The following is a 13,534-nucleotide window of genomic DNA, read 5'->3' as shown; positions in this document are numbered from 1 at the left end:
GCTCCATTCAGACGTCTGCATGTGTTTTACGGATCCACGCATCCATGGATCGGATCCGTAAAAAACGCATACGGACGTCTGAATGGAGCCTTACAGGGGGGTGATCAGGGAGTCTATATGGGATGATCACCCCCGTGTAAGGCTCCATTCAGACGTCTGCATGTGTTTTACGGATTCACGCATCCATGGATCGGATCCGCAAAACGCATACGGACGTCTGAATGGAGCCTTACAGGGGGGTGATCAGTGACAGGGGGGTGATCACCTCATATACACTCCCTGATCACCCCCTGTCATTGATCACCCCCCTGTAAGGCTCCATTCAGACGTCTGCATGTGTTTTACGGATCCACGCATCCATGGATCGGATCCGCAAAACGCATACGGACGTCTGAATGTGTTTTACGGATTCACGCATCCATGGATCGGATCCGCAAAACGCATACGGACGTCTGAATGGAGCCTTACAGGGGGGTGATCAGTGACAGGGGGGTGATCACCTCATATACACTCCCTGATCACCCCCTGTCATTGATCACCCCCATGTAAGGCTCCATTCAGACGTCCGTATGTGTTTTGCGGTCCCGATCTATGTATCCGTGGATCCGTAAAAAACATATGGACGTCTGAATGGAGCCTTACAGGGGGGTGATCAGTGACAGGGGGGTGATCACCCCATATACACTCCCTGATCACCCCCCTGTCATTGATCGCCCCCCTGTAAGGCTCCATTCAGACATTTTTTTGGCCCAAGTTAGCGGAAATATATATATTTTTTTGTTTGTTTTTTCTTACAAAGTCTCATATTCCACTAACTTGTGTCAAAAAATAAAATCTCACATGAACTCACCATACCCCTCACGGAATCCAAATGCGTAACATTTTTTAGACATTTATATTCCAGACTTCTTCTCACTCTTTAGGGCCCCTAAAAAGCCAGGGCAGTATAAATACCCCACGTGACCCCATTTCGGAAAGAAGACACCCCAAGGTATTCCGTGAGGGGCATATTGAGTCCATGAAAGATTGACATTTTTGTCCCAAGTTAGCGGAAAGGGAGACTTTGTGAGGAAAAAATAAATAAAAAATTTCCGCTAACTTGTGCCCAAAAAAAAAAATTTCGATGAACTCGCCATGCCCCTCATTGAATACCTTGGGGTGTCTTCTTTCCAAAATGGGGTCACATGTGGGGTATTTATACTGCCCTGGCATTTTAGGGGCCTGAAACCGTGAGAAGAAGTCTGGGATCCAAATGTCTAAAAATGCCCCCCTAAAAGGAATTTGGGCCCCTTTGCGCATCTAGGCTGCAAAAAAGTGTCACACATCTGGTATCGCCGTACTCAGGAGAAGTTGGGGAATGTGTTTTGGGGTGTCATTTTACATATACCCATGCTGGGTGAGAGAAATATCTTGGTCAAATGCCAACTTTGTATAAAAAAATGGGAAAAGTTGTCTTTTGCAGAGATATTTCTCTCACCCAGCATGGTTATATGTAAAATGACACCCCAAAACACATTCCCCAACTTCTCCTGAGTACGGCGATACCAGATGTGTGACACTTTTTTGCCGCCTAGGTGGGCAAAGGGGCACACATTCCAAAGAGCACCTTTAGGATTTCACAGGTCATTTTTTACACATTTTGATTTCAAACTACTTACCACACATTAGGGCCCCTAGAATGTCAGGGCAGTATAACTACCCCACAAGTGACCCCATTTTGGAAAGAAGACACCCCAAGGTATTCCGTGAGGGGCATGGCGAGTTCCTATAATTTTTTATTTTTTGTCACAAGTTAGCGGAAAATGATGATTTTTTTTTTATTATTTTTTTTTCTTACAAAGTCTCATATTCCACTAACTTGCGACAAAAAATTAAAAATTCCAGGAACTCGCCATGCCCCTCACGGAATACCTTGGGGTGTCTTCTTTCCAAAATGGGGTCACTTGTGGCGTAGTTATACTGCCCTGGAAATTTAGGGGCCCTAATGTGTGCGAAGTAGTTTGAAATCAAAATCTGTAAAAAATGGCCGGTGAAATCCTAAAGGTGCATTTTGGAATATGTGCCCCTTTGCCCATCTAGGCTGCAAAAAAGTGTGACACATCTGGTATCGCCGTACTCAGGAGAAGTTGGGCAATGTGTTTTGGGGTGTCATTTTACATATACCCATGCTGGGTGAGATAAATATCTTGGTCAAATGCCAACTTTGTATAAAAAAATGGGAAAAGTTGTCTTTTGCCAAGATATTTCTCTCACCCAGCATGGGTATATGTAAAATGACACCCCAAAACACATTCCCCAACTTCTCCTGAGTACGGCGATACCAGATGTGTGTCACTTTTTTGCCGCCTAGGTGGGCAAAGGGGCACACATTCCAAAGTGCACCTTTCGGATTTCACAGGCCATTTTTTACACATTTTGATTGCAAAGTACTTCTCACACATTTGGGCCCCTAAATTGCCAGGGCAGTATAACTACGCCACAAGTGACCCCATTTTGGAAAGAAGACACCCCAAGGTATTTCGTGATGGGCATAGTGAGTTCATGGAAGTTTTTATTTTTTGTCACAAGTTAGTGGAATATAAGACTTTGTAAGAAAAAAAAAAAAAAAATCATCATTTTCCGCTAACTTGTGACAAAAAATAAAAAGTTCTATGAACTCACTATGCCCATCAGTGAATACCTTAGGGTGTCTACTTTCCGAAATGGGGTCATTTGTGGGGGTTTTCTACTGTTTGGGCATTGTAGAACCTCAGGAAACATGACAGGTGCTCAGAAAGTCAGAGCTGCTTCAAAAAGCGGAAATTCACATTTTTGTACCATAGTTTGTAAACGCTATAACTTTTACCCAAACCATTTTTTTTTTTTACCCAAACATTTTTTTAAAATCAAAGACATGTAGAACAATAAATTTTGCGAAAAATTTATATATGGATGTCGTTTTTTTTGCAAAATTTTACAACTGAAAGTGAAAAATGTCATTTTTTGGCAAAAAAATCGTTAAATTTCGATTAATAACAAAAAAAGTAAAAATGTCAGCAGCAATGAAATACCACCAAATGAAAGCTCTATTAGTGAGAAGAAAAGGAGGTAAAATTAATTTGGGTGGTAAGTTGCATGACCGAGCAATAAACCGCTAAAGTTGTGGAGTGCCGATTTGTAAAAAAGGGCCTGGTCACTAGGGGGGTATAAACCTGTGGTCCTTAAGTGGTTAAAAGTACGGGTGTTTTCGGTCGCAGTGATACACATGATGTTTAGATTTTTTGTTATTTGGGTATTTTTTATTATACGGAAAGGGTGGTGTGGTTTAAACATTTATATTTAATTTTTTATATATGTTTTAACTTTTTATTTTTTGTACTGATTTTGAATCTCATATATGAGCCTATAAAATCGGTTTTATTTTTTATTTTGAACAATCATGTATTTTTATAATTAGTTTACTACCGTCTATTGCTCATTTCTTATGTTGGTCTGCCATCTGGTGGCCAAAATAAGAATTGCAGTATGAATGTTTGAGGTCTCTTCTGCCAGATACAGCACATTCAAAGCAACTACTGACATCTTCATTGGCCGCAGGGGATGTTGGTAGGATGCCTGGAAGCGCGAACTTCCAGGATTTTGACACTTTAGGCTACTTTCACACTAGCGTTTTAACTGATAATACAACCGCCTGCATCCGTTATGAACGGATCCGGTTGTATTATCTTTAACATTCCCAAGACGGATCAGTCATGAACTCCATTGAACGTCAATAAGGGACATAATAGAAAACGGATCTGTCCCCATTGACTTGCATTGGGGGTCATGCTGTATCAGTCTTGCTCCGCATCCCAGGACGGAAAGCAAACTACAACATGTTGCGGTTTGCTCTCCGGTATGGGAACGCAACTAAACGCAACGGTATGCATTTTGGAGCATTCCGTTCGGTTCAATTAACTGAAGCGTTTTTTTCTGGTATTGAGCCCCTATGACGGATCTCAATACAGGAAAACTAAAACTCTAGTGTGAAAGTAGCCTTAGATGCCGTGATCACGGTATCTAAAGCCTTTAAATATCGCGATCAGCATTATTGAAATAGCATTATTGAAACAGCAGAGGCTTGCCGGTCATGACGCCTGCTGCACGTGCGAGTGGGCACCATGTTTACACATGATTCCAGCGCCAGAGCGAAAGGGTTAAAGAACTCAGCAGCAGCCCCAGTTGTACCACACTGTCACTGCTGTGACTCAATTTAGCACACAAGTAAGGCTACTTTCACACTAGCGTTCGGGCGGATCCGTTCTGAACGGATCCGCTCATAATAATGCAGACGGAGGCTCCGTTCAGAACGGATCCGTCTGCATTAAAATGGCAAAAAAAAAGCTAAGTGTGAAAATAGCCTCGGACGGATCCGTCCAGACTTTCAATGTAAAGTCAATGGGGGACGGATCCGCTTGAAGATTGAGCCACATTGTGGCATCTTCAAACGGATCCGTCCCCATTGACTTACATTGTAAGTCTGGACGGATCCGCACGCCTCCGCACGGCCAGGCGGACACCCGAACGCTGCAAGCAGCGTTCAGCTGTCCGCCTGTCCGTGCGGAGGCGAGCGGAGCGGAGGCTGAACGCCGCCAGACTGATGCAGTCTGAGCGGATCCGCTCCATTCAGACTGCATCAGGGCTGGACGGCTGCGTTCGGGTCCGCTCGTGAGCCCCTTCAAACGGAGCTCACGAGCGGACCGACGAACGCTAGTGTGAAAGTAGCCTTATGTGTATCCCCCTTCGCATGATAGCCTCTTGACAAATTATGTCAAAGGACACCATCATTTGCATACAAAGCAAGTTTTTGATCAACCGGCTCTCACCCCCAAACAGGGGTTAAAGGAGAACATTCAGACTGCAGTAGCTAATTTCGGCCAGACTTTCTACTTGTGCTAGAAGTTTCCAAATACACTGATAACTGGATGTTACCAGTTGGGGTGTCTCACAGCATACTCTCACACAGGGACACACCCTTTAGTAACACCCTGCTGTCAAATTATTAATAACTATTCAGCAGTTAAAACAAAAGATGCTCCAGAATTGCTATTTCATAGAGAATACAATTATCTAATAAAAGCAGACATCACAGACGCGGTGACAGATGTCGAATCTCATTAGACTCTTGACAAGCCCTGGAATCCTAATATAACATTTTAATTATTTACTAACTTTAATAATGAAAAACCCATTGAATTCTCATGGTATTTTTTTTTATCAGAAATAGTGACCATACCTGCTTTTGTTGACATCCCAACCATATTCTTCTTCTTTTTCCAAAAACTAATGTCATTCTTAAATGCAAGAAAATCAAATAAAAGCTGCAATGTAGAAAACAAACATAGTGCAGATATTAAAATAACGTCATATTTCAAGATTGGCATAATTTCAATAGGCTATTATGGTTTGTTTAACCACTTTCCTACTGCACGACTATATACATTGGCGGTAGGGACTTTAAAGATAGCACCCACTCCAGTCCTAAGGGGGCGCCATAGCTGCCGAGAGACTACTGTTTCACACAGCAGACACCCAGCACTAACGCTTGCAATTGGTGATAATGCCGATTGCAGACATTTAATCCCTCAGATGCTGTGGTCAAATGTGACCATCTGAGAGGTGAAACACTCAGGAGCACATGTTCCTGAGGCTGGAGCAGCTCTTCCGTGCGGCAATTGTCGCTGTCGGTTGGTTTCTTTAAAAAAATTGAAGAAAAAAATATATATAAATATGATTATTATAATAATAATAATAATATTATATTCAAAATCATCCCCCTTTCCCCAGAATAAAAAATAAAATAACCTCAGCATCGACACGTCCAAAAACGTATATAAATAGAACTGTGTAACTGTAAAAAACGGTCAAAATGGCAATTTTTTCATCGCATCACCTCACCCAAAAAATGGAATAAAAAGTAATAAAAAAAATTAAATAAATCATATACCCCAAAACTGTATGAATAAAAACTAAATATCATCACTGCAAAAAATGATCCCTCACATCTTCGTAGACATAACTACAAAAAACTTATGGAGGTCCGGGGTCCCTCACACAGGTTATACTTACCTCACTCCCTGGCACCCACGTTGTTTCTGATGCCTGCACGACCGCCGCTGCATCTCCCCATTGAGTGGACCAAAACATGCTGAGCATCGAGGGTAATGCTATGGAGCAGATGCAATAGTTGTGCGGGCATCACAAGCAACGCGAGGTAAGTATAACTTGTGTGAGGGGCCTGGGCATTTTGGGGGGGCATTATAGGGTTGGATAACCCCTTTAAGAAAATAAAGAGGTTATTTTTTTCAATATTAAAACACAAAAAATAAAATAAAAAATGTGGTATCACTGTAATCGCACGGACCAAGGGAATACAGTTAACAGGTTAGTTTTAGCGCACACAGAACACCGTAAATAAGAGAAAAAAAAAACAAACATAAAACTGTGGTGGAATTTTTTCTTACAATTTCTCTCCATTTGAATTTTTTTCAGCTTTCCACTATAATATATGCAATATTAAATGGTGCCATTAGAAAATACAACTTGTCTCACAAAAAACAAGGCCTCATATGGCTAGGTGAACGGAAAAAAAATGAAAAATGTTGGCTCCGGGAAGGCCGGAGGTGAAAAATTAAAACACAAAAAATGAAAATTGCCCAGTAAAGAAGTTGTTAAAGAAGCCCTGTCACCTCGCCTGACACATCAGTTTTAGTAACTGCTTGCTACCTTCTAGAAGTTCTGAATGAATTGCTAGCAGTTTGAAATAAAGGTCCATCTGAGTCTTACCAATTGGGGTGTGTCCCTGCACAGTCTGACACTATCCAGTTAGTCCTGCCAGTGTCAGACTGTGCAGGGACACCTCCCTAACTGGACCTTTAAACTGTTGGCAATTCATAATTTTTACAAGGAATAATAAATTAATTGTACAACATCAGAATAGATGCCCCAGAATTGTTATTGCAAGTGGTTACTTAGGGTACTTTCGCACTAGCGTTTTTCTTTTCCGGCATAGAGTTCCATCACAGGGGCTCTATACAGGAAAAGAACTGCTCAGGCATATCCCCATGCATTCTGAATGGAGAGCAATCCGTTCAGGATGCATCAGGATGTCTTCAGTTCAGTCGTTTTTGACTGATCAGGCAAAAGATAAAACCGTAGCATGCTACGGTTTTATCTCCGGTGAAAAAAACTGAAGACGCCTGAATGCCGGATCTGGCATTTTTCCCCATAGGAATGTACTAGTGCCTTCTAAATACCGGAATGCCGAATCCGCATGCGCAGACCGGTAAAAATGTGAAAAAAAAAGATAGAAGACGAATCCGTCTGTCCGCATGACAAGTGGAGAGACGGATCCGTTCCTGCAATGCATTTGAGAGACGGATCTGCATCCGGAGGCATCTCACAAATGCTTTCAGTCACATCCAGATTGGCGGAACTGCCCGCAGGATCACACTGCCGCAAGTGTGAAAATAGCCTAAGACAGACATGTCAGGAGAGGTGGCAGGTCCTGCTCATAGTATTTTGCTACTGGGGGGGTTCATAAGTAAGCACCCCCAGCGTGACTCCTTTAAACGCGAGATATCCTGATAGTTCTGATAAATTTATATATTATTTGCATTGACAAAAGACTTACATGAAAAGCAGCCACAAAAAAAGTGAGTGCTAAAAAATAAAGGTTGGTGTCAACAAATATCCCCTTTACTTCATCTGCATCTTTTTCAGAAAAACCTGTCAAAAGAAGAAAGATGTCATATTCTATGCACACCACATAAGCAGAAATGTACAAATCAGTGCAGGAAGACTTCTAGTGGATATGGCAAGGTTAAAATTTAGGCCGGGTTCACATGACCGTTTAGTTTTCCGTTCTTCTGATCCGTCAAAAGAACAGATAAATAAACAAAAAAACAGATCCTGTATTTGAAACATCCGTTATGCTCATTTTGCATCTGTTTTACCAATTTCTGTCTCAGATCTGTTATTTTAGACAGAAGAAGAAAAAATTTTGAGTAGGTCTTTTTTTTCTGACTAAAATAATGGATTTCAGACAGGAATGGCTAAAACAGATGCAAAATGTAAGTAACGGATGCTTAAAATACAGGATCTGTTTATTTATTTCTCTGTTCTTCTGACGGTTTAGAACGGAACGGAAAACTAAACATTGATGTGAACCCGGCCTTAATCATAAGTGAACCTCAGAGACAAATAAAATTAAGGAGCAGATTTCAACTGCAAGGGTTATAGCAACATATCAGAATGACTAGGGTGGGGTTTTTCACATACCAAACTGCTGTAAAGAGTAAACGGCATCTTGCATATGAATCCAAAAGCGAAGTTTTCCCAATGATATCTTATCATAAGAAACGGTCAGAGGAAGTTCTGTTGTGGAGCGGTTTATCATCTAAAAAGGAGAAGCGTATGAGATTGTACACCTGTAATGAGCCACAGGAAACACAATACAAAGTACATCCTAGTAATGCTTCCAGAAGCAAGTTATTCAGATTTTGGTCCCCTTCCTCCAGACCTCATTCCCAGCATGTACAACAAATATAGTGTAAAAACATGACCATAACTGAGCCGTAGATATAGGCAGCCTATTGAAGATAAAATGTCATTCATCAGGCATCCTGTAAAAACACAAGCTACAATGTCCTTGTGGAAAAAGACGTTTAATATTCAATTTTTAAAACCCATGAACACTTTCAGCTAAATCTTTACTTTTCTTGCTATGTACATGCTCACTATCAAAACTAACCTGCTAATGGTATACATGTTCAGGTGACTGTATACCACAACCAATGAATGAGGCTACAGTTAATTCAAGAAACAGACAATGTACACCTTGGAAATTAGAAAAAACATTTTGCAACCCAAACCACTGCAGAGCAGAAAAGTAACCTACCATTAAGTCCTTTACTCGATTACTTAGCTGATCGATAAATAATATAGGAAGGTAATGAACAGATTTCCCCAGCTGTATCCTACAGGTGATAAAATATGCATGTAAGTCAAATACACTCACTGTAAAATAAATCAACATACAGCAATAAACATCTTAGTTCTCATACAAACGACCATTGTGCGTTTCAGCCCATAGAACCAGACTGAGGGCTGTATAGTTCAGTGAAAAGAAAGGGGGTCATACTATATAGGCGTATTTCTGGTGCAGATTGCAAAAAATGGTCTAGGGGCCATTCACACATCCGGACACCGGTAATGTGCATTCTGCGTATCGTGCGGCCCCATAGAAATGAATGGGTCCCCAATTCCGTTCTGCAAAATGCGGAACGGAATTGCGGACATGTGAATGGAGCCTAAATGTAAGACAGCTAGGAAGCCGACTTACACTTAGGCCCCCTGCACACGAACGTGTGCACCCCGTGGTCGTGCTGTGGGCCGCAATGCACGAACACAGTCCGTGGGGCAGCCGCAGCGGATCGCGGACCCATTCACTTGAATGGGTCCGCAAAAAGATAGGACATGTTCTATCTTTTTGCGGAACGGAAGTACGGGACGAAACCCCACGGAAGCACTCCGTAGTGCTTCCGTAGGGTTCCGTTCTGTGCTTCTGTTCCGCATCTCCAGATTTGCGGACCCATTCAAGTGAATGGGTCCGCATCCAGGATGCGGAATGCCCACGGAACGGCACCAGTGTATTGCGGGTCCGCAATGCGGCAAGGGGAAGCACATGTTAGTGTGCAGAGGGCCTTAAAATGACGCTGAATGTGCTGAAGTTATATAGAGGCCTGCGTCTCTTCATAATTCCGGGGAATCCATCACCAGCTATAGGGGTTATTAAGACTGGCATCTAAAACGCCGGTATCAATAAATAACCCCCAAAGCTTCTAGAGATAAAAATAAAATAAAAAAAACTTATCCATAAACAATATCCAATGAAGCATGATTTTTTATTTTATTATTTTTAATACATGGACTCTGCGTGTCGTCCGCATTTTTTTTTTTGGAGGACTCATTGACTTTAATGAATCTGTGGTCCGCATTTTGAGTACCTATTCTCTTTTTTGAGGTATGGATAAAGATGCGGAAAGCACATGGATGATCCGTGTACATTCCACATCTGTATGTCTGTTCCGCAAAAAGATAGAACATGTCCTATGCTTGGCTGCAGACTAAGAACCCATTGGAGTAAATGGGTCCGCAAAAAAACACAGGCGGTATCCGCAAATTGTGGACCGCTAAAATACTGTACATACAGTCGTGTGCATGAGGCCTTAAATTATTTCATTCAAGAGAATGTGTCACCTATACTTTTTCTGGCAACCAAAACCAAATGGTGACATTCTATTTTTTTCTAAACTGTTGTTATTTTCTATATATTATAATGGGGCAACCAGCTTATCTGGGCTGTTGTGAATACCATCCCATACCAGGCCGTAAATGAATGGCATGGCAAGTAGAGCCACATATACACCATACACAGGCCGACCTGTAACCAAGATAACAAGGAGTGTGTAATAAGAGCCAACTAACACACACATACTTATAACACAATTTTGCTGTGCAGCTATCTTCAACTTAAGTACAAACTATCACCAAGTATGGACAAGAAGCCTTAAGCAGTGCATGTTCATGTACAGCTTTCTACCACTAGTGCTGCAGACTCCATCACTGAGAAGGGCTGATCCGCGTGGTTCACTGCATACCCAAATACAGGGGCACATTTACTAAGACTGGCGTTTTAGACACCGGTCTTAATAAAGCCCTATGTAGCGGTGGATCTGCCGGAGTTATGAAGAAGCGCCGGCCTCTCCATAATTTCAGCGGAATCTCCGCCAGTTCTAAATGTAAGACCGTTTCCGAGTTCTCTTACATTTAGACCTTTTTCTACGCCTAAAACAGGCATAGACAATGGTAAGGCTACTTTCACACTAGCGTTCGGGCGGATCCGTTCTGAACGGATCCGCTCATAATAATGCAGACGGAGGCTCCGTTCAGAACGGATCCGTCTGCATTAAAATGGCAAAAAAAAAAAGCTAAGTGTGAAAATAGCCTCGGACGGATCCGTCCAGACTTTCAATGTAAAGTCAATGGGGGACGGATCCGCTTGAAGATTGAGCCACATTGTGGCATCTTCAAACGGATCCGTCCCCATTGACTTACATTGTAAGTCTGGACGGATCCGCACGGCCAGGCGGACACCCGAACGCTGCAAGCAGCGTTCAGCTGTCCGCCTGTCCGTGCGGAGGCGAGCGGAGCGGAGGCTGAACGCCGCCAGACTGATGCAGTCTGAGCGGATCCGCTCCATTCAGACTGCATCAGGGCTGGACGGCTGCAGTCGGGTCCGCTCGTGAGCTCCTTCAAACGGAGCTCACGAGCGGACCAGCGAACGCTAGTGTGAAAGGAGCCTAAATGAGATGGGCCTCCCAGCCCGTCCCCTTCCCTGACCATTTTTTTTTTAGACCTGATGTGAGCAGGGAGAATCTGAGCCTGAAATACGTCTAATATAGCTTAATAAAGGACCGCCATAGTGTTGTTCTACCATGCAACTAGCGCATTAAATAGTAGTACGGACTGCATCACCAGCATAGATGAGAAACTTTAACCAGTGCATGGTTATGTACAGCATTGTACTACTACTAGTGGAGCGGGTTCCACTGCTAAGCGCGGTTTACCTACCCAAATACAGTGTTGTTCTGCAGTACAACTAACTCATCATACATCGTTATTACAGATTACTTCCTGTGTTTTAAGCCTCATCTCATGCAGTTATACTGATTAGTAGCCATATATGTGAGGGCACTGCTTTGGCTACTACCAGACCAGGATTACCTATCAAATAGAATGCCAATTTTTATGTTTTACACACTTTTTAAAGATTTTATTATAACAGAATCACTATTATTTGGCCACCTTGCCTCCAAAAATATGGAATAAAAAGTGATTGACATGCTATATACACCCCAAAATGGTTCCAATAAAAATACAGCCCATCTTGCAAAATGCAAGCCTTCATACAGCTGCCTCGATTAAAAAATATACAGGGATGCAAAATACAACAGCTTTTTTTAAAATAAAAAAGTGATTTTATGATGCAACAGTAGTAAAAAATGTAACAAAAAAAAAAAAAAAAAAAATTGGTATCACCATAATCGTCCCACCAAAAATATATATACTTTATTGCATTCATAGAGTACTAGATAAAATAGCAGCTGGTGAGACCCCAAGAGAGGAAACTGCAGAGTCTGTCAGCCTCAGAATATAATCCAGCAATGATAACACTATCACAATATGCCCACAGAAAACATTACTAGCACCCAGGGCACAGTGGCCACATATGGGTCACTCACAATACCTATATGAGGGCAGGATACAAAGTGAATTCATGTCAGTTCCATCTGTAGCATGCCGACTCTGCAGTCACTTCCTCCCAACGCAGTTTCGCCACACAAGCTTCTTCCGGTGAACCGTCACCATAATCGTATCAAAACGCTAATTAAATTTATCATGATATGTATATTGCAAAGTGAATGCCATAAAAAAATTAAACACTGACAGGATAGTTCAACTCACCCAAATTTGTATTTTTTTTAAAGTGATTGAGAAATCACATGTACCCCAATATGATACCAATAAAAACTACATACCATCCTGCAAAAAACAAAGACCTCATACAGCTGCCTCGATGAAAAAATTTAATGTTATGCATGTTAGAGAATGGATATAGGATATTTTTTTTATAAAGTGATTTTAAGGCAGGGTTCACATCACGTTTTTACCTTTTAACACATAAGCTTGGAAAAACAAGAATACAAAAGCTTAGTACACTATACTTTTCCTTCCTGCAGAGTCCAGTTAAAACGTTTTTTTTTTTTTTTTTACTCTCTCAAACAATGGAACTCTCTGGTGACGGATGCCACTGTATGGCATTCGTTTAACCCCTTAAGGACACGTCCCTATTTCACCTTAAGGACCAGGCTATTTTTTGCAAATCTGACCAGTGTCACTTTAAGTGCTGATCGCTTTAAAACACTTTGACTTATACAGGCCATTCTGAGATAGTTTTTTCGTCACATATTGTACTTCATGACACTGGTAAAATAAAGTAAAAAATAATAATTTTTTTGCATAATAAAATACCTAATTTACCAAAAATTTTGAAACATTTGCAAATTTCAAAGTTTCAGTTTCTCTACTTCTGTAATACATAGTAATACCCCCAAAAATTGAGATGACTTTACATTCCCCATATGTCTACTTCATGTTTGAATTATTTTGGGAATGATATTTTATTTTTTGGGGATGTTACAAGGCTTAGAAGTTTAGAAGCAAATCTTGAAATTTTTCAGAAATTTACAAAAATCCAATTTTTAGGGACCACTACAGCTCTGAAGTCACTTTGCGAGGCTTACATAATAGAAACCGCCCAAAAATGATCCCATTCTATAAACTACACCCCTCAAGGTATTCAAAACAGATTTTACAAACTTCGTTAACCCTTTAGGTGTTGCCCAAGAGTTATTGGCAAATGGGGATGAAATTTGAGAATTTCATTTTTTGG

The 13,534-nt window shown here is 41.4% G+C and overlaps 1 protein-coding gene across 1 annotated transcript in view; it reads right to left on the bottom strand.

Annotated features, from left to right (window-relative positions):
• CLPTM1L (CLPTM1 like) overlaps positions 1-13,534 on the bottom strand; it is a 111,998-nt gene that overhangs the window by 43,613 nt on the left and 54,851 nt on the right. Inside the window, exons 6-9 of the mRNA XM_044293052.1 lie at positions 8,918-8,996; positions 8,299-8,416; positions 7,652-7,746; positions 5,255-5,339 (exon numbers count right to left, since the gene is read on the bottom strand). Coding sequence (XP_044148987.1) covers positions 5,255-5,339; positions 7,652-7,746; positions 8,299-8,416; positions 8,918-8,996 — 377 coding nt within the window. The remainder of the gene's footprint in view (positions 1-5,254; positions 5,340-7,651; positions 7,747-8,298; positions 8,417-8,917; positions 8,997-13,534) is intronic.

The sequence above is a fragment of the Bufo gargarizans genome, chromosome 5 (assembly GCF_014858855.1).
Source record: "Bufo gargarizans isolate SCDJY-AF-19 chromosome 5, ASM1485885v1, whole genome shotgun sequence".
Classification (NCBI taxonomy): Eukaryota; Metazoa; Chordata; class Amphibia; order Anura; family Bufonidae; genus Bufo; species Bufo gargarizans.
This window is presented reverse-complemented; position numbering and strand designations above follow the sequence as displayed.